The sequence below is a fragment of the Oryzias melastigma genome, linkage group LG15 (genome assembly GCF_002922805.2).
Source record: "Oryzias melastigma strain HK-1 linkage group LG15, ASM292280v2, whole genome shotgun sequence".
Classification (NCBI taxonomy): domain Eukaryota; kingdom Metazoa; phylum Chordata; class Actinopteri; order Beloniformes; family Adrianichthyidae; genus Oryzias; species Oryzias melastigma.
Window position 1 is genome coordinate 7,252,472 of NC_050526.1, and position 22,319 is coordinate 7,274,790.

Sequence of the window (22,319 nt, forward strand, 5' to 3'; positions counted from 1 at the left end):
GTGGTTAACCCTTTAACACTGGAGCTCCAGTATTTATGTTCTTTGATTTACTGTAACTTTTCTACTATAAACACAATAATTCCAGGAATTATTGTGTTTATAGTAGAAAAGTAACAGTACATTAAAGATTTTGTGATCATTGGATTTCCCAGACCTTCAGTCCTCTGTCGCGTTTGAAGACACTGTTGATGAGGAAACGAAGGAGCACAGAAAAAGACTACGGGGATCAAATTTTATTAGAATTTTGGAGCTCTTAATGGCAACTCTTGTCCTGTGGGAAATGTCAACAACGTGGGATAGGGGGATTTCACACAAAACATTAAACTAAAAGAATGTGTAAAAATAGGAACGTGGTATTCTGGAAACCCACCACCACAAAGACGGTTAAGACTTGTCCCGCTTTTCTTTTTTCTTTTTCTTCTCCTTCTTCTTCTTCTTTTTCCGGGGGGTTTTGTTTTTGGGGGAGCCGTCGTCCCTGCTGCTGTCGCTGCTCTCCTCCTTTTCTTTCCTGCTTTTGGTCGACCCCGCCCCCTCTGTGCTGGTGCCCAGCACAGCCTGCTCCCTGGGCTCCTCCTTCACCCTGACGGCTGGGGGGGCCGACGTCAGTCCACCGGAGACTGTTATGAGCATCCTCTCCTTCTTCATCTCCTCCTTCAGGAAGAAGCCTTTGTGGTCCAGCTGGCCCCCCCTGTCGTGATGCGAATACGCCTGATTCTTCCAGCTTTGATGGAAGCCTTTGCTGTTCCTGGAGTCACTATAACCTCTTTGATGTGAGGGGGCCTGGGGGCTGCTCTGATGGTGGCCCCCCCGAAAGCCTTTACCCCCCCAGTCCAGCTGTTCTTTCTGGTGAAAGAGGAAAGAACTTTGATGATCAAGCAAACATCTGGGGTCTGATTTCTACACACAGACATGCTTCCATCGTCATATGAGCTGCTAAGCCCAATTTTACCTGGGGGTGGAGCTTTCAGCTCATTGACCACCTGGACATGATTGCCATTGGGTGAAAGAGGTTATGATGACATCATTTCCACTCCCAAAAATAAAATGTCTGTTGTCAGTGTCAGCTCACCTCTGATGTGGCATACAGTGTTCCCTTGTTTATTGTGGAGGATATGATCCATTTCCATTTTCCTGACAGCTTCTTCCCTTTAGGGGTCGCGGGGGTACCGGAGCCTATCCCGGCTACTGAAGGGTGAAGGCGGGGTTCACCCTGGACAGGTCGCCAGTCTGTCTCAGGCCCTCAATCACACACCCATCCACTCTCACAGTCACACCTAGGGACAATTTAGAGTCACCAATTAACCTATGAAGCATGTTTTTGGACGGTGGGAGGAAGCCAGAGTCCCCGGTGAAAACCCACGCATGCACAGGGAGAACATGCAAACTCCACACAGAAAGGTCCCAGCCGGGATTTGAACCTGGGCCTTCTCGCTGTGAGGCGAGAGCGCTAACCACTGCGCCACCGTGCAGCCCTATGATCCATTTGTGAAATCCAAAAAGTGGATCATAGATACTTTAGGCTGTAAACGTGTGTCAAAGGCAAGGCCCGGGGGCCGGACCCGGCCCTCTGGGTAATTATATTGTCATTCTGCTAGCTTTTTGGACTATTTTGGCATTTACTAAGATTTTTTTTGGCTATTTTGGAGTTTAATAGTTCAGCTACATGTTAGCTGTTTTGGCTAATTTAGGCTCTTTTCATTTTTTTCTAGTACATTTTAGAGTTTAGCTAATATTTCAGCTACACTCTAGCTATTTTGGCTCATTAGGGCTTTAAGATGCAAAGCATGGATTGATAAAATCAACGGCCAATCAGGACAGAACACATTGCGCTGAAAAAAAAAGCAAAGTCAAACTAAAAACTCTGGCAAGACCACGAAAGTTGAACTGCGACATAGTGAGGGAACACTTTTCTGTAGTGAAAATGTTTGGTACATCAGAGAAGGAATGACACAGACGGGACCATGAACGGATGCTGTTCTGGAGCGAGAATGACATCACCATAACCTCTTTCACCCAATGTCAACTAAGTCCCAATGAGCAATGGGTGAAAAAGCCCCGCCCCCACGTAAAACTGGGGTCAGCAGCAAATGCAAATAGTCTGAATTGAAACTGTAAATTGAGAACTGAAAGTGAAGACAAAGAGAAACGATAAAAAGTTGAAAATTCAAAACAGCTGCTTTTAATTTGGTAACAGTTTTAGGGTTTTTTTGTAATTCCAGTTTAAAATTTGTATTTTTTATATTTTTTATTTACAATTTTATTTTTCAAATTTTCAATAATTCATGTTTACAATGTGTATTTTCTGGTCTAAAACTGTTCCCAAATTTCCAACAGGGTTTTCCTTCGACTTTAAGCTGATCCTGATTGGAGCCCACAACAGCAGCTCCTGAAGGTTTTACCGTGCTGGAGCGTCCGTGCATGTCTGCATGGCCGTCTGCAGAGCTCAAATCTCCAATGAACTCCTGACACTTCTTACAGTAAAAGCCGACAACTGGAGACAGATAGTCCTGACCTGCAGGGAGAGAGACACACTTTAAATCTGTTATAACAGCTAAAGGGTTAAAAAAAAAAAACAAAAGGTAGAAAAAAAATATAAATATTACCATCTCGTTTTAATAATTCCTCCAACTCAGCTGCAAAAGTCTCAATCTGATTAATTTTGGCTCGTTTTTCCTTCCTTCTGTCTTCGTTGCCACTTTTCTGGAAAACAAGATCAGAGGTTCGTCAGCTGGGGTTCAGCTTCATAAGACTGTTCTTATTTTATGTTAAAGTCTTACCTGCTGCCGATCAGCTGTCTGGGAAGATCCACTTTTGGTCCTTTTCTCCTTTGTGGCTGAAAAACAGTTTAATTTATTATTTGAAGTAAGAAAAAAAGTGTAAAGATGACTCAGAACAGAAGAAAAATAAAAAAACAATGAACCAGAGCGGTAATCTCTGTAACACTTTAGCTAACAAAACACATTTCCTTCATGAATAATAAGTAGAGCTGTCAGGCGATTAAAATTTTTAATCGCGATTAATCGCATTGTCTGGAGTTAACTCGCGATTAATCGCAAATTTACATGTGGCCTTTTTTTAAGGAAAAAAATGTGTGGTTCATGGAATTTAGCAGTTCTACATTAATTATGAAAACAAGAATAGTAAAATTTATAGTTTTCATCAGAAATACTTTATTTTGTAACATTGTATTGAGATAAACTTTCTTAACAATAAAAGGCTGTAACATAAAATGCCTAACAAAAGCCCAAGTGCAAGTGAAGGGCATTTTAAATTCAAAACTTCAATCAACGTTCAGTAAAATAAAATAAAAAACATCAAAAATAACATTTCCATAACACTTTCATGTTCATTTTTTGTCAGGACCAAATCTTTTCCTCCTCTGCTGAACTACAGTAATAAATGAAATAGAGATTTATCATTTCCAATTAACTTTTGTTTTTTAAAACATTAAAGACTGAGAAAAGCGGGATACACTGTGGATAGTTTGACAGTCTGTTACTGCCGCCGCGTTCTCTGGCTGCAGCTCGATGCAGCGACGTGTCCAGCGGAGCTCACGCCATGAATATGCCGGCAGACAGACCGCTATGCTGGGGCTGGATCACGCTTAAACCTCCAGAACATTTAAAACGTCCCCCGGTGCGCTTGCTGTTCGGAACGTCGGGGGTCCGCAGCTCTCGGGACGCGGCGCCGGACGCGAGCCGGTACCACCAGTAGTGGTACTGGACGCGAACCGGAGCCGGGTTAGGGTGCAGGAGCTCTCCAGGTCCTAGCGCCGGGCCCGTTTTAGCTCGCAGCTCGGTGGTTGGAGACCCGTGATCTAGTGAGAGCAGCCGGTGAGTTAAAGGGGGGACACCCGCGCGCGCGGTATGGAAAGGCACGTATGAGAAAGTCCGCGATTAATGCGTCAAAAAAATTGTCGGCGTCAAGCACATGTCAGATTAATGCGTTTTTAACGCGACAAATCTGACAGCCCTAATAATAAGGTTTATCAGTTGCATAAAACGTTTTTTTTTAGTCCAAGGTTGAGGACTACATCAGTTTTATTTTCACTTGTAAAATACCAAAGAAGACCGATCAATTAAAAGGTGGTGGTTCACACAGATGACTGCACTTTAACTTTGTGGTAAAAATCTAATCGGGAACCAAGTTGCCTCAGGAAATGCTCGTCTGCTGTGTAAACGGGTCAAATCATCTGACCTCACGCGTTTCCACGTTGAGGCAACCTCGACTGTCAATCTTTACAAATGATATGAAACGAATTAGTAAGTAAGAGTGCTCTCTGGTTCTGCAGGTTCTACAGTGCCCTTCAACATCCCCCCTGACCCAGGCGGGGCAAAGGGGTGGGGCTACATAGAATCAGAATGAGTTTATTCTTTGATCGAATGAAAGGTTTCAGGTTGTTAATACGTTGATGGCAATGCTGCATGCTCAAGGATCCGTTCAGTACTACTAGCTGCTGCTTCTGTTTAAAGATCTTCATCACTCCTTCCTGAATACTGGACCGGTGAGGCAAAAGGTGCAGAACACTGGCATATTTACTATGAACGGACACAGATGAACATCTGGATATGGTGGGCTGCAGACAGACATACCAGGAGAAAGCCTCTTCAGCTGAACCTTCAGCTCTCATAGATGTGATGGAGGAGACAGCTCGCCATCAGAACTCACCTTTGATCAGAGACTCCAGAGCTTTGCGAACATTTGGGTTGTTTAGCGTTGCCATGGCCGTGTCTGAGCTGACAGCAACTGCAGGGGGCTCACTGCCCTCCTTCAACTCCAATGTCTTCACTGGGTCTTTTTCTGAGTGTGAGGGAATGCCCAGGCTGCTCAGGATGCTTTTGATCTTCTCACACTGCTCACTGTCCAGACTAGAGACGGAAGAAGGAATCTGAAGGGATTGTTTTGACAGGAGAGGATTCTGACAGCCGCTGAGCGGAGACTGGTGAACAGCAGAACTGTGCAGTTCCTGTGGTTTACTTTGCTTCGCATGAGGAGAAACTGTCCCATACAAGAAGGACTCCTCTTCCTCAAGCTCGTTGGCTCTCTGTACTGAAATGTCCTCTTCGCTCTTCTCTTGGAGCCAGGAGAAGTCGCCCCCAACTCTTTCGTGGGGAAGCAGCATACTATCATTTTCCAGAGAAGTAGAGTTGTCCTGACAAGTTTTGCTTTGTCTTTGCTGACTCTGAGTCGTCACAGGCAGACACTCTGCAGGTTTATCTTCAGGTGGGCTCTGAGCGGAAGAACATGAACCCATCAGTTTCTTTAAGAGTTGTTAAAGTTCTTCAGACACAAACATGACCAGTTGCAACTGCCAAGTTTAAGCTTTAGGACATTCAAATCAGAAATACCAGGAATATTAGAGCAGATTTCACTGTAAGAGGTCTTTGAAATACTCTGAAAACAGTCCATCCTTTGTGTAAAGATTTTCAAAAATCTTTATTATCATCTTTATCAGTTCTAAACATCTGGTCTAAAATAAATATTAAAGTTGTGCATGAACACCAAATATGTCACATAAAAATATTTTTATAGTACAAAGAGTTTCCAGAAGAATCTTTAAAACTCAGACTTTGGTGGTAGCTGTTCTGCATGACCTGGTGAAGAGTGAAGGCTTAGCTTACCTGGATAGTGAGAATGGCTGCTTTGAGAGAGGGCAAGCAACCCTCTAGCTCACTGTTGCTCATGACGAGCTTCAGTTCCTCCAATAGGCTGTTCCTCGTCAAGTCGACAGCAGAGCTGCCCGGGCTGCTCTTCTTCTTCTCATCCTTGCCAAAGGTCACTTCACTACTTTCTGAGCTTGGCTTTCCAACCTGGCTCTTGCTTCTCAGGCGCTTCTTTCTGCTTCGGCTTCCACTTCGACTCCTAGTTCGACTCCAACTGCTACCTCTATTTTTGCTTTCACCACAATTCTTGCTGCGTACTCGACTTTTGCTTCTTCCTCTGCTTCGGCTACGCTTCCGGCTTCGGCTACGTCCCCGGCTGCGTCCCCGGCTTCGGTTGCGCCCCCGGCTTCGGCTGCGGCCCCTGCTTTGGCTGCGTCCCCGACTTCGGCTGCGCCCCCGTGTTTTACCTCCAGATCGGGCATTACTTCTGCTCCGGCTTTTGCTCCTCGACACATGCTTCTGGAACTTTGGATCTGATTTAAGGGCTTCTTTAAGGACGTCAGCAGATTTAAACGCTTCTGCCAGGTTGTAAGCCATGTTCCCTTTCAAGTAGTCTGGTAGGGGCTTGTTGGCGGCGATGCATCGCAGGAATTCTTCTCCAGCCCGGTCACTAGAAATGAAAAAGCAGACGTTTCAAAACAGCAGCAAAAGCAAAAGACTTAAAGAGGGCCAAGACTATGACTGATGTCTGAAACACAAACAAACCTGCTGTCTGGGCATTTTTTCTCCAAAGAACTGGGTTTCCACGGAGGTACTGGATGAGGCGTTGTTTCAGCAGGGGGCGCAATCTGCTGGCTGCCACTCAAAGCAATGACTGTACTACAGTCTATGGAGAAGTTGCTACAGTGGGGCTGAGAGTATTCAGAGTTCATGTTATAACACTAAACAAGACTCAACAGTCATCAAAGACACACAAAGTAAATAAAAGTCTAGCAAAGTGTGCTAAAAGTTTCTCTCTAGGAAATTTAAATTAATATTTGTTCTACTGGTAAATAATAGAATGTACGTTAATGCTGTTGACAGGAAATAATAATGTTAAAATGCAAAAAACATTGAACAATCTTTTGGTTATAAAAGATTAAAAAACGTCTGTAGGTGAATACCCTTAAAACAAGGAAACCACAGTGAAGAAAGAGGTTCAAATGTAGTCATTTCTATTTAACAATTTGTGAGAATGGGAACCTCCCAACTGTTTTCATAATTTTCTTAAAGCATTTATTTAATAAGGACATATATAAAAGCATAGATGGACTGCGAACAGCAGTCCCATGTCCATGTCATAAGTCCAGCATTTGTCCTTAGCAGGGCTATTTTTGTTTGATAATTACAAGAATATGTAAAATGTGAATAAACACAAGGAATACAAGAAAAAAACAGTCATTGGTAAAATTACATAAACCATTTAAAAGACACAGACACATCAAAAGGATGAAAACACACAGAATCATCTTGTTAAAACATGTTGACAGTTCTGCTGCTGATATACAACCAAGACTTTGTTTTATGAAAGAGACTAAAAAAGACTTAAAACTAGTGAGAAGTGAGTTCCTAAGTCTTGTGCCTTTCACCAATGGGGTAGTCTAAGTAAAACTATTCCCACTGGAGACCACTCTGATCTGTTGCAAGTCTCAGATTTACAGGTGAAAGGTGTCTTTAGTTTAAAATCAAACATTAGCTTATACATAATTTGATAGTTACACATCAATATCATAAGATTACGGGTGTAATGATTAATCAACTAAATGAATCGCTTTCTTTTCCTACGATCCATCCAAATCGATCTGTCTGAGGCAAGATGTTAATTGAATCAAACAATACCATTAAAACATGTCTCACAACACCTCTGCAACCTCTTGTATTGCTTTTATAACACTCCTGTACCACATGTGGACCAGCTCTGTATTGCATTTGTAAAACCTGTGACTAAGTAACACATCTGTATCACCTCTGACCCATTACCATCTCTAGACCCATATGATGCCTCATTCCTTTATTACACCCCAATAACCACCTCTTTAACACTCCTGTACCACCTGTAACATTCTAATGGCTTGTAACAGTTCTATCCGTTCTCTGCTGCCGTTCCATTTCTGTAACCCCTCAAGTTCAGCCTCTTCAACACCTCAACTACCCCTCTGAGCACTTTTGTTTCACCTCTTCAGCACCTTAGTTTTGCTTGAAACACCTCAGTTCAGAATTTCCAAAACATTTATTCTGCCTCTTCAACCCTTTGTTCCACCTCTGCAACACCTTTGTATCCCTTTTGTAACACCTTGGAACCTCCACTGCCTTTATAACACCTTTGTTCTGCCTGTGCCTCAATAACACATTTGCAGAGCTGTTGTAACATCTTAGTATTACCACTAATATGTAACACCATTCTCTCTGAATAACCAACCCCTTTGGTCCACTTCTCCAACATTTTTGTACCACTAAAGTAACTCATTAGCAATGTCAAACACTTTTTTATGCCTTCACAACACCTTTGTCCTGCCTCTATAACACCTTTCCACCAACTATATCTATGAAGCATCTTTGTACTTCTTTTGTAACACCTTCATTCCGTCTCTGAAACATCTTTAACCATTCCGCTCTCTTTGGGGTCCAGATGACTCCAACCACATATTGATGTGTGATTCCTTCCATGACAAATGTGGACAAAAGTAGACAGGACATTAGTGAAACTCAAAAATCAAAGATAAAAAAAAGTTTAGCGCACTGTCTTGTGTTAACGTAAACAAGCCAAGGAGAGCAGAAAGGTTAAAACACCTCAACATTTGGACTGTAACATAATTTTATTGTCTATCTTTGCACAGTTTTTGTAAAACTTCTGAGCTAGCTTAGGATGAAGTAGTTTCTAGTTTTAGAACAGAAAGGTTTTAGAAAGGTGTCTCAGTATGAGAGGAGGACATTTTAAATTAATTTTATTAGACCAAAAAAATGAAAAAGGATATTTAAAGACACATCACAGCTTAATTCGTGAAGATGTTCAATTAATGTGTGGATGTAGGGAGAGCGTCAATCCAGATAAAGATTTATAAAATGAAAATGCACCAGTGATACTGTGATACCAGTGATCCTAAGGAAGACAGAAAGCTATCCCACTCATTTGTGCAGATTGCAATGATTTATCATTGCCTTGAAGTTGCTTATGAACCTTAAAGAATAATGGTTAACACTTTCCAGAATTTGAAGAGATGAGGAAGAGGTAATCATATAAAAAAGATCAGCATAATACTACCACAGATAAAAAAAAGCTGCATTTAAAAGACACATTTTTGTTTTAAAAGAGAAACAACTCATTGCGATAAAACTTCTTTAAAAAGTTTTCAATGAAAAATTTAACTGTGAGAGAGTCATCTATTAATATACTTGGTACTTATACTCCTGAACTACTTCAGTCATATCCCCCTTCCTGTGTAGTCACGACTGGAATATTATGAGGGATTTTCTAATTGGGCGGCCGTGGTGCAGTGGTAGGGGGGTCGACTCCTGATCAGAAGTGAGCGGGTTTGACTCCGCCTTGCCTGCCCATGTGTCGAAGTGTCCTTGGGCAAGACATTGAACCCCAAATTGCCTCTGGTGGGAGGTTGGTGCCAGTGTTAGGCAGTGGAGCCATCACCAGTGTGTAAATGACCATGTCATCATCATAGAAGTGCAACCGAGCTTCTCATACATTACGACCAATTACATTAATATGGAGATTAAAGAAAAGGGCCTGAAACTGAACCCTGTGGCACTACTTTTTGGATGATGACTAGTTCTGAAGTGTCAAGGTTTTCTGAAAGTCCAACATCAAGTAATCTGTCTATTAAGACAACATAGTCAACTGTGTCAAAAGCTTTAGACAGGTCAATAAAAAGTGAAGCACAGAGCTGGTTTTTACCAACTGCCAGTGCCACTATTAAATACTTAATACCTTCATGGTAGCTGTGATTGCACTGTGCTTTTTGCTAAAACCTGACTGAAATTCAGAGTGTTGCTAATTTGAAGAAACGCAAAAGAGATTCAAGAATTTTAGATAAAACAGATTTCATACTAGTCTGCAATTTGTCAAGGTTGTTGGATCATCTCCCTTTAACAAGGGAAACACGTATGCAGATTTCAAAACTGTTAGGATTGTTTTGGTATTGATAGAAAGGCTAAACAAAGTTGAAAGCGGTTGCAGTACATAAGCCAACACAAGCCAACTTTAAAAAATATAACTCAATCATATCTGGTCCTGGTGGTTTCCTGAGATCTAATGTTTTAAGTGCTTTGTACAAGGCAAGGACAGTGGTGGGCATAACATGAAAAGAATCAAAACACAGAGACACAACTTGGCATCAAACCAAACAAATTAGAATAGATTATTAATTTCCCTTTACCATACTTGGCCTATTTTTAAGTGCAGGGCCCATGTTCACTCAGCATTACTGATAATATTGTATGCACTTTGTTTAATCATTCAAGTTACATTCAAAACAACTTCCATTTGATGATAAATTTAAATTATGTTTTTTGTGAAATCCAGGTTAATCCACTTTTCTCTATCTGCATCAGAGAAGAGCTGGGGACCACTATGCTATCAAACCCTCCTAAGTTTTAGTAGAATAGCGTTGTACTGCTGAAAATGACTTGCCGTTTCAAAAATGAAAAAAAAGAGCAACTAACAAAGAAAGAAAAACAGACCGTAACAGTAAAGAATGTAGATCTCTCTTACTGAGAAATAAGAAAAAACTCAAGTGTTATGAGAACAGCTTCTGTTTAGCATCTAAGGGTGCTCAGAAATTGTTGGAAACTGACAAGGGGAGGTCATGGAGAGCGAACGTTATTCTTGAACCAGAGGAAAGGTTTTTAAGGTTGAACTCGTGTGGAACGGACGACTAACAGGACAGTAAATTCAAGAGCAGCTTTACTGTGGTCACTGTAAACCAGCCTCAGTGTGAATGGTAAAGACTTGGAGCTGCATGCTGACAAGAACTGATCCAGGACGAGTCTCTGATGAAAAACCTGAACAAATAAAGAGGCTCGTCTGAACCAGCAAACACCACACTCCTGAAGAATAGAAGAAGCTCATTTGAAGGAGCCGATTTGAAATCTTTGGTTCGTCAAGCAGAATCTCTGTCAAAAAGGAGAAAGAGTAGCTCCACATTGAATAACATCTTACTATGTCAAACAGTAAATAAGGAAGTGTGATGGTATGGGGCTGTTTTGCTGGATCCTGGCTCTACCTTGAAGTGAGTCTCCTTTAGAGTCACAACTGCCAAAGCTTGTGCCAGAGGAGTGAACGAAGACATCTTCAAGAGCATAGCATTTCTGGGATCTTCAGCAGGAAACTTGGAAAAACTTTCAGAAAAATATTTGATTTTTATTGTAGAGACTGTGTTGCAGTGACTGTGTTCACCTGTTAAACCTGTAAAATATAGCTACTTTAAAAAAGTAAAATGCTAATGTGTCTGTAATTAATTAATTGCGATTAATCCAATAATTTGACACCATTAATTTTAACAGATAAAGCATCTCAGTGCTCCCCATCACAGAACAAGAGAAATCAGAACATAAAAATGCTTAAGAGAATGGAACACCGTTGCACAAATCAAAGCATCTATATCGTTTAAACATATACGTTAATCAATCTGGATGTTGAGAAACATTGCCTGGAAAAGATGAGCTACGACTGCCGATGATTGTAAGAGACATCCATGTTTGTGTCTGCCTTGTCAATGAAATAGCAGCCTTTGTGTGCCTCAATGTGGAGGAGACTGCCTGTGTTAAATGGCCTATATCATGCAAAATAGACTGTTTTTAGCTTGCAAGTGTTTTATAATGTTAATTCTTTACAAAAAAACACCCCAAAAGCAATATTTCGATCCATTCACACATCTCTAAGCATTTTTCTAAAAACCAGCTCACTGAGCACCAGCCCCTCCCAGTCCACGAAAACGAGTGGGTCCTCACATCTCTAACGAGAGAACGAGCCCTTCCAGGAAGAGTCCACGGTGCCAGCAGCACCCCTAGACTAACACACACACACCCACTTTCTCAGAGGAGCTAGCAGTGATGGGCTAAATGCTTTCATTTTAGCATAGACTCTTTCCTCTTCAGTGAGAATTGTTTGGTTGTTCTGACATGCACACCTATAAGAATAGAAAGCAGCATGACAATTCTTGGTTCTAAATTAAATGCAACAGTACGAAAGAAACTTCTCTTAGCTTTTCATTCACCAGTCAGAAACTTCCTGCAGATATCTTTGTTTGCTGTGGTACCTTATGCACTTCTAAAACTGGATCAGAGTGCCAGGCACCACAATATTCACATCAAACTTTGCAAAAATTCAGGTTTTGTTTGTCAAGGCGAAAAGCAGACACTCTGCTGAGGCTGGCTCATTGACATAAATAAAGATGGACAAAGGAGCTGTGACGTCACCCATAGAAAATAACTTACCTCAGACAAATTGAAGCCAATTCAAGTTGCCGTTTTTCCACGGTATAGACATGGCCATTTTGGAACCAGACAATGTTAGTAAGCAGTGATTGGTCCAAGTTGGTCTGAGTCATCATTTCTATGGCAACCACTATTATACCATTATACTATTCAAGAGTGAACTTGTTGGAAAGCCACATTGCTTTCATTGAAACATTTCGAATGTTCGAGGTGGGGGCCAGCGAGCACCACATGCTTCTACTGAGGCATCTGATTGGTCAGTTTATAACTTTAATAACTTGTGATGAAGAAAAAATATATTTAAAAAAATAGGATTGGAAAGATGTTAGGAAGAAAGCATCAGAGCAAGAATGGAATTTCTGACAAATAAAAAGACAGAAATAACCGTCAATTTCTCAATGGAAGTCTATAGGACTTTGGCCTTCTTGCAACCAGCTGGTACTTCCTGTTTGGAGCACGAGAGGGGAGGGGTTGCTAAGTCCAATGGTTACACAGTCTATGAGCTCATCGTACTGGTAGAATCTCTGAATGACCTGATAAACCCAGAGATATTACTAATCTTTTTTGTTGAGCTTTTTTAGAATTAATTTGATCTCAACATCCTCCATGCCTTCCATGGGTTGTAAATGACATACACCGACAGACACCGCTCCATGTAGTAATCTGGCAGTGGCTCCTCCCACATGTCTGGGGTGTCAAGCTTATGTACATATTCTTTGGACAGGCGTCAGGCAGCAAATTTGACGTCCAAATCGCATTCAGTGTGAATGCAGCGTGGATAAAAGCATGATAAAGGCTCTTTAGAACATTCTCTGACCAACTGGCTTTTGCAGCCATCCCTTTCATGTGGCTCACCAGCCCCGCCTCTCCCATGCTGCTTACGCCGAAGGACTTAAGTCTGCATTTTGCACGTTTCTGGTCAGGGTTTTTCAGTAGCCACAGCTGATGCTTCATGAAAAAGCTACATTTCCCTGGGATTTTATAGCATTCCACGAATCATGTCTGATAGGTGAACTGATGAAAACTCACTCAGCCTTTGAGCAACGTAAACTCCACATTGGCACAAGGTTTCACTTCTGCCACAATTAAAATTCTTATTTAGCATTACATTATTTTACTTTTAATGTTTTCCACATCCACTCTATTATCTACACAAAGTTTCAAAGACTTTTCCAAAACTTTCCAAAAAGGTATTTTCAATGACCTTTTCAAGGTATACAGAGTTCCTTTGAACTCTGTATATGTATTTTTCAAATCATTAATCAATTTTTTTTTAAAGTAGCCTAATATTCTCAATCACAAAGCCGGTTTTAGTTACATCATTGTTAGGTCTGTTAGTTTTCAGTGTTAGAATTCATATTTTTGTAATACACAGTGCCACCTCAGTACAGTTTCCATAACTTCTGTTTCGAGTTGGTTCAAATGGAAATCGAAAAGAATAAACAAATGTAAAATGAAAACACATCAAATGTTAAACTTTTAACTCAAAAAAAGTTCAGGTTTTTGCAACAACACTCATGTTCCAAAAGCACCTCCCAACGAAGACCCAAGAACTGAACAGTAAAAAAACTGCAGGGAAATTTACGTTGACCACAGGTACTACGTGCAGTCAAGATGTACATTAATGCACCACCCGCACATATTTTAAGTGCGTCCAACTCTAAATGTTGTAGTTGGTTGCACATATTTAAAATTAAGGTAAAACTTTAGCTTTCACACACCTATGTGTTTGACATTCGTTCCCCGCAGTTGACCTATCTCCTGGGAGGGCAGTGAGCTGCAGACACAGCTAAACTCAGGGAACCTATTGTGTATTAAGCCCACCCCTAACCATAATCCCAACCCTTCATCTGGGTCTATGCGGCCAAGAAAAAAGTTCATCACTGGCTGCATGTATTTTGAAAATAACGTGCGAATAGAAACTTTCTTGTTTTCTTCAACTTTTAGCTGAGCATTAAGGTGACATTTCCATTGTTTTGTTTTACTGATGTAGAGCTTGAGACTCAAAAATTGCTTAAATTCTAAATGTTTAAAACAAAAACACCTGAAAGGGATTTCAAAAGCTTTTGTTTGCTTCACTTAACCAGACTCGTTGATATCATTCACAACGACCATTCATCCAGATCTTGAAAAACACAAGCTGACATACTGAAAAAATCCTTCAGAGACAACGACATTTCTAGAAATTTATAGTTTTCACTATTCTATGATCTAAGCAGAGCGCCCCCTGAAGGGCAGGAAGTTATGGTTAAATGCATACCAACAGGATGATAAAAACGTTAAAAACCTGCAGCTTTGGTTGACGTTTTAAAGTAAAGGGTGCTGATACCTGCTTCTATAACTGCTGCTAAAACTGAGTCGGGACTAAGACTAGGGCAGTCCTCTTTGTGGGCCACAGGATGAGTTGAAAAATACACATTTCATTCCTCTTGAAGCAATTTGTTTACACCAATATTAGTTATTTTATGTAAAAAAATGGCATTAATGCAAACCTAGTTTTTAGACGAGAAAGAAAATCTGGAGGTGGTTTTACATTTGTAGAACTTAACATGATGCTGTCAGAAAAAAAAAAAGATGCAACTGCACCAACAAGAGAAAGGTTTTTTTTATAGGTATCATAACCACGGGGTTTAGGCTTCAACACTAATCTAGGTACACGACAAACTTGGAAAAAGTTAAAATTTAGGGTTTATTCGGACTGGGAAAGTCCGTTGGTCCAAACAGTCCATTTCATTTAGTCCACAACAAAGTCATGTGACTAAAGATCTGTTCAGTTATTGGCCAGGAATTGCCAAAGCGGTCAAAACAACAAAAGATAGCAGTGCTGCGCTTTGCAATCCTTGTTGGGATAGTTCCAATATTCAAACTATACTTTGATTACCAGTTTAGAACACCTGTGTGAAGATCAGGAATACTTTTTCCCTGTTACTATGGTACAGCAGAGGCATGCTGCGAGACGGTTACTGGCAAGAAGACGTGACGTGCATTAGCTCAGAGGATGTTAGCAACTGCAGATCTGAGAAAACGTCTGGTATGAAGGTCCACTGATAAATGTTTATAACAAATATTGTCGGGAAAACAGTCAGAAACAATGTGTATCACGTTAAAAGTTGTTTTAATGAGTCTGCATTCACCTGACCACATTTCAATGAGTTACTGTGTCTCATTGTTGCTTCACTACTTTGTTTAAATCCCATAATGTCCAGCTACAGTGGCTGTTTTGGTCCAGTTGTTCTGCTCCAAGCAGAGCCTATTCAGACTTAAGAAACTCAAAGTGAACTGGGGCTCAGTCCAGTTGGAAGTGAACCAAGAACACCTCGAAAGATGGGTCAGGGAGCGGCTCCTAGTCCCGGACCAGGCTCCGCTTGGGTGTATTCAGACTCAAAATATGTTCTGGATGAGCTGTATGCACGACCTACTTCCGCTTTCAGCATTTGACTGCTCAGTCATTTCCGGGCGGAGCCATGGGGTATTGTTTATGTGGAAATAGCAGAGTGACAAAAGTCACTATAAATTATGTTGGGTGCATTGTTTGTTTTTATAGTAAAATACCCCAAAATAAAAATGAAAAAAGATTTTAAATTGTATTTGTCATCCTACATAGCAAACTTCAAAGGTAACTTGCTAATGCTAATGTTTTTAGCGCATGTTTACGTGCGGTAAAATTTAATCAATAATTGTTAGTGCAAATTGTTACAAGTAAATCGTATTAGTTTTTTTCAGTGTAGTTCACTTTCAGTTTATCCATTTCGGGGCCACCACAGCGTAACAGCACCCACTGTTTCGCATCAGTGATTTGGCAGAGTTTTTACCCCGGATGCCCTTCCTGACACAACCCTGTACTTGAGGGGCACAGGGACCCAGTTAGGCAGCAGCGTCAAGGGTCTTGCCTAAGGACCCAATCTGGGTGGGATCAGTGGACAACCCTGGGAATCAAACCCAGGGCTCCCAGGGAACCTGCATGCCAGCCCTTCACCTAGCCCACTGAGCCACCCAGCCGTCAATCATAAACTATCATACAATGTAACAAATAACGACAATAAACCAATACCAGAGAAATTACACAGAGATTTGCTAAGTCCACACATATAGTTAGCCACAGCCGGAATAGAGTAAGCGGTCTTATTCGAAACCGGAAATACGTCACACAGCTCCGTGCATAGAGTCCATTATTGGGAGAAACTAACTTAAAGAGAACCAAATGTGTGCAGCCTGAATACAACCTTAAACCAGCTGTCAGTGGTACCTCTTTAGACTGGTTAATGGAGCTTGTTTCCAGAACAAAGAAGTTCTTCATCTCCAACTTCAAATACAACATCCCAAGAAGGAGCTAATTTAAACTAGAATAAGCAGTCAGTGCTTACTTTTGAGAACTGTCATGTTCTGGGTGGTGTAAACTGAGGGCTTCTCTACAACATAGATGTAAAAATAAATTACGTCCAGTTCTGTTTGAGAAGACTGGAATAGTTCTGCTGGAGCTGGAAAGGGGTCAAATCACACAAAGGCACAATCCGAATTTGTATCTTCCCCCTTCCCCATCATTTAGTCCTCCAAACAGAGGATTATGAAAAAAACTGTGTCTAATATTGCGGATGTTACTTTCGTTCGATGACGTCATCAATAATCGCCATTCTGCTAGCATTAGTGCGGAGCTTCCATCGCTTGAATTAACATAACAGCGGTTTTAAAACTTTAAAAAGGTCATGCAACAGCAAAAAGTCATTACTTACATTTAAATGTAAACTTCTGTGGTTCAGAGCGCACCCATGTAAAGAAAAGCGCTTCTCAGCAAGATGCGGTTTACCCTCGCAATGGTGGACTTTGGATCCCTCCGTTTGGAGGGTGAAATTTAAAAAATAATGATCCCGGACACGACTTTGATTTAAACTGCCACTTCAAATTAAGGGGAAGGGAAGAATTCAGATTGGGTCTAAAGCTTTCTTCTAGTCTTTGTTTTATCATTTTTGAGTAGTGTTGGAAATTCAGTTTAAAAAAAAAAAAAAAGGACTGGTCTAACAATAGTCATTACCACAAACCCCTGTCACCTCCCATGGAACGGCCCACATCACAAAATTGAAATCGGATGTTGAAATTGAAATTTCAGTAAGTAAGCCGATAAAATGAATGAAATGTGGTTCATATATTTATAGATTTAAAACACTTTCATAACGGGTGGAGCTGCTCAGGTATGGAGGCAGAAAGAACCAGAACAAAAGACAAGGACTGGAGATTGGCTGTTTCAAGTTTTATTCTCGAGTCCTGAAGAAAGCTCGTTGAAAGTGGTGACCAGCAGAGCAGAGAGAGTCAACATTTTTTCTCCATTTCAGACTAAACAGAAAAACATATGGCAGCACAATATTACATGACATGGTCTTTAGATTTACAAACCAAAAATAAAATATTGATCATTGAATTTTAGGTCAATTGATTCCATGTTAAAATTAACTCTAAACTAACAGGTATGAAATGGTTGCATTAGATTCTGCAACAGTGATCAAATCAGTGTCATGTTTACTGGGTTTGCCTCGTCTCTTCCAGACGAATTCTGGTCCACAAAGGTTTGTTTTGTTTTCTTTGTTGGAACTGATGATCCTCAATGATGGAATCTGTCGTTGAGTACTCCCAAAGACAAAACACATCAATGAATTAACTTCTGTGTCAGTTTCCTATTCATATGCATGTTTTAGACATATTTAAATTACTTGAATGTGCACAAATATATTGGAACAAGCCAAGATTCAACAACATTAACAAGGTAGATGGTCAGTTTAGCTGACGACAGACTCGTAGGAGTCTCTATTAGGTCAAACTAGTACGGAAAAAAGTAGCTTTTTTTAACGTAGCTGTTGTCATTCAGCTGCAAAGTTTAAAGTTTTAGTTTTAACAAAACAATTGTGTCAAACAGTTTTAGAAGGAGTTTCACTCACCCAGACAGAAGTTCTTGAATGTTGCTCACAGATGACTAAAATGGTAAATGACATCTAGATATGCTTACTCCTCCTCTGGGGCAGAAAACCTATAACCACCAGGAGCAACGAGGGAACCAAACCAGCAATCATTCTGATCAGAGGCTAACCGCTTTATCTCTGAGCTACACTTTGATTGGTCTGTGAATCCAGAAATCTGGAGTCTTGAGCTTCCATTTGCTCCGGTGCAAACCATTGACTGTATATAGAGAACTGGACAGATTTGGACTCATAGAAAATGCCCCCAGCCCCAGTGAAATGAAGCCAATTTAATCACTATTTTTCCGCAATGTGAACGTTGCCATGTTGGATCCAGACCACATGATCATGAGCGAGCTTGTTCGAAGGCCACACCCCTTTCACTGAAAGCAGCTCAGGAGAATCTAACAAACGTTTGAGGTGGAGCCAGCACAGTCCACATGCTTTTACAGAGGCACCGGAACAGTTTATAACTGCAGTTAAAGAAAAATATATATTTTTTTTAAATTAGGATTACCAAAAACCTGTTAACCGATAAAGGCATCAGAGTGCGAAGGATTATTCTGACTATTAGTACTAGAAAAGTTGCATTACCTGCGATAATGCTAGTATGAATGCGTTTTGCTGAAAGTGGCTGAAGATTCAGAAGCTTTTTGCTGAAAATGGTGACACTATTTACTTTAATTACTGAGGGATTCGCTGTATTTTATTCGCTGAACTTTATTTGCTAAAGAATGGAAATTTGTTAAAGAACTATAAAAGAGCACTGAAGTTTACTTAAAATCCTAAAAAAATATATTATTAGTAAAATTGCTTAAAAATCCCTAATACATACCAATTTTGCTAAAATATTTAGTGCGTTGCTTAAATATGAGCTAAACTCAAAATTAGCCCAATGAACCTTAAAGGATGCAAATTAGCCAAAAAAAAAGCTAGCTCATTGCTTAAATACTAGCTAAACTCCAAAATAGCATAAAATTCTTCAGTAAACTAAATTAGTCAAAAACTTTAGCCTGGTGTTAAAATAGAATCTAAACCTAAATTAACCTATAAAAGCCTCAGTAGATGCCAAATTAGAAAAAAAAAAATATCATCTTGCTAAAATGTTAGCTAAACTCAAAGTTAGTATTAACAAACCTCAGCAAATGCCAAACTAGCCAAAAACAAACACACTGCTTACATACTAGCTACACTCCAAAATAGACTAAAATTCCTCAGTAAACTACATTAGTCAAAAACGTTAGCATGTTGCTAAAATAGAAGCTAAACTATAAATTAGCTTGTAAAAATCCCAGTAGATGACAAATTAACCAAAACTGTTAGCATGTTGCTAACATTTTACGTCAACTCCAATTTTTTTTAAAAGTACTATAACAGATGAAAACATATCCCATGATTACATTTAAAGGTTTGTTGTTAATCTACTTAAAATTTTGAAATTTGAAGACTTTCTCATTCGTTTCCTATGGTGCATATTTCAAAAATAAAAACAGTAATGTTCTGAATAAGATGAACAATTTGATACCAAGGTTGCTGAAATACATGAAAGTGTGATTGAGTTTTTATGTGCCGAAACACGTTCTGAAAGGAGCAGCTGAATCCCTGTAGTGTGAATGTTTACTAAGCAATCACACAATGAGTACAAGCTGATTATTTTTCTATAGAAGTTTATGAGCTTTTGGCTTCTTGGAACCAGCGGGTACTTCCTGTTTGGAATGCCAGTGGGGAGGAGTCAATCAGTCCATGGCTATATATACAGTCAGTCAATGGTGGAAATATTTCAGGCTCCGCCCATTTATCCTAATTACTAAATGAGAATTATTTTGTCAGAAATAAAACATTAGACACTCAGGTGGGCATGAAACCCCAGAAGGCGACCCTCACCGGCTCACAGGACGGTTCATTTTCTACGATAGTCGGCTTCATTTAGTGACTGTGACTTGAACTCTGGAGCGGATGAAACCAGGCACTTCCCAGAGAACCACGCATGAGCGGGAAGATCCCAGTTCACTGGAGAGGAAACCAAGGTGCTCAGGTGACCAACAGAACCGCTCTCACAAGAGGAAGCTGGACTCAGGAGAAGGTTGAAACCGTCTTACAGAGCAGAGGCGATGCAGTGAGGAGTTACATTCGCTTGAAACCAAGAGTTTCAGCAGGACTCGCTGATTTTCTTCCCATCTGGGGGGGAAAACGGCGCCCCATAATAAGCAGTGTTTGTAATTGCATAACAATCCGCCTGCGAGGGTCATGTGTAAAAACCAGACAAAGGGCTGAAGTTGATCTAGACTGGAGTTTGGTTGGAAGAGGCTGAACAATGAAGGAGGATGCAGCTCTCTCTAAAATATTCTGGAACCACAAAGACACTAAAGCTTTTGCAGAGGAGAACATTAATCAGAAAAGTTTAACTCATGGGAGGACATGAAGGACCCTAGTTTCACCTGAGCAGGTAAACCAGTGGGTTGGTTTCTCTGGTCACCTGGTTTCCTCTAAGCCCAGCTCACTGAGGCCTCTTCCCTCTGGGACAGTCCTGAAGTGACCACACCAGAGTTCAGGTGAGCGTTCACACCCCCCAAACCTAAAGGACCACTAGAAGAGCAGGTCCGGACCAGAACCAAGCCCGTTGATGAGAGATGATGTTGTTAAACACGGGGGGCGGGAAAGCCGCTACACGCTCGGCAAAGGTTCCGTCACGGACTAGACATGAACGTACGCTGATGAAGTGGGATCCCGGCGGCCTGCTGGGGCAGAAAGGGTTTTCCGTGAACGGAGCTCCGGGTCCCGCCGGCCTGAAGGGAAGGGCGGGAAGCGGCGGGCGTCCGAACGGCAGCGGCGGCGGAGCGCGCGCCCGCGGGTCCGGGCGGAACATGAGCGGGTTCGTCACACAATGGCCTGAATGAAGAAAGTCGAGATACCCAGAAATGCGCTCCAGAACAACGAACGCCAATCAAGATGAACCCGGAAACACTCAGTTCCACATCCAGGTGACGCTTTCAAAGTAAAAGCCCTCATTTTAGTTTTTTTTGTTTGGTTTGACAGATTAGACATTACAAAGCATGGCATTATGTATACAAATGAAGACTAAATGTATTAATGAAAAAAAGAAAAAAAAAAACAGACAAAAACAATTATAACATAAACCAAATTAACAACATAAAATGGAAATGTAAAATATATATAATTAAAATAAATCAAAATTAAATTGGGAGGCATCAATATATAAATAACCCCAACTAAGACTGTCCATAAATTAAAGGATAAGGAAAAATCCCATCAGTCTGGTAAACTGACAAACAATTTATATTTGTTATTGAAAGTTTGACCTCAGCTTATGATGATTCATCTTTATGGAGCTTATAGGCAAATTAACACATAGAAAACCATTGGTTAAAAAAATGACACAAGTTAGTATAATTTACATAGTTCAAAAAAATCTAAAATTTAAACAGAATGTGAAGTGTTAATTTTCTGTAAATTAATCAATCTACAGATGAGGGTATTTAAATAAGATGATTTTAGCGGGAAAGCAGTATATTTGGAGATGAGAAAGTATTTCAAAACAGACCATGAATGATGCTGCAATGTCACTCAAGGCATTGCCTCCTTCTCTACAGTTCCCCTCTCTTGCCCTCCTTTACACTCTTTTATTAGGTCTGTCTTTAACCCTTTAACACTAAAGCTCCAGAGTTTATCTGCGACAGACTGGCGACCTGTCCAGGGTGTACCCCGCCTTCGCCCTTCAGTAGCCGGGTTAGGCTCCGACACCCCCGTGACCCCGAAAGGGAAGAAGCGGTCAAGAAGATGGATGGATGGAGTTTATGTTCTTTGATTTACTTTTCAACCGTTAAGATCATTCCAGCAGATTCTGAAGGAGAAACATGGCTCGAGATACAGTATACACGACTGTTCAAAAGTTAAGGGGTCCCCCAGACAACATTCCTTTCGTTCAGGCAACTTTCAATTTGAAAACAAAAACGTATAGATTTTTGTTTTCAAATGCAAACACAGAGATTTTTTTTTTTTTTAGGAAAAAAGGTAATCGTGGCTGAAGAAAGAGGGTAAAAATGTTCAGTTTTGACTCGTTCAAGTGAATGAAACCACAAATCCACAAAGACAGCAGCACTTTTTTTAATTGTTTGCTTGTCCATGCGACCCCCCTCCCCCCGGCGCTTCCATCTTTAACAGAAAACATTTCAGACTCATCTGAAGAAGGCAAACCGCGGCCCCTCCAACCTCCCCAGTCTCCAAACAAAAAACGTAGACCTCAAACTCTGTGGGGGTGCAGAGG

General features: G+C 40.7%; 2 protein-coding genes across 2 annotated transcripts in view; both read right to left on the reverse strand.

Annotated features, from left to right (window-relative positions):
* Positions 1–299: 299 nt before the first annotated feature.
* si:ch211-195b21.5 (serine/arginine repetitive matrix protein 2) lies at positions 300–21,037 on the reverse strand. Its single transcript, XM_024296721.2, has 8 exons — positions 20,745–21,037; positions 6,369–6,514; positions 5,622–6,273; positions 4,669–5,230; positions 2,778–2,833; positions 2,604–2,700; positions 2,400–2,512; positions 300–843 (listed from the first exon to the last, which is right to left on the reverse strand). Exons 1-8 carry the CDS (start codon positions 20,898–20,900, stop codon positions 385–387), a joined length of 2,241 nt encoding a protein of 746 aa, XP_024152489.1. The 5' UTR covers positions 20,901–21,037; the 3' UTR covers positions 300–384.
* An 804-nt stretch (positions 21,038–21,841) lies between these two features.
* Positions 21,842–22,319, reverse strand: part of fam98a (family with sequence similarity 98 member A) — a gene marked incomplete in the record, with an annotated part of 7,222 nt that continues 6,744 nt past the window's right edge. Inside the window, 1 exon segment of the mRNA XM_024296728.2 lies at positions 21,842–22,319.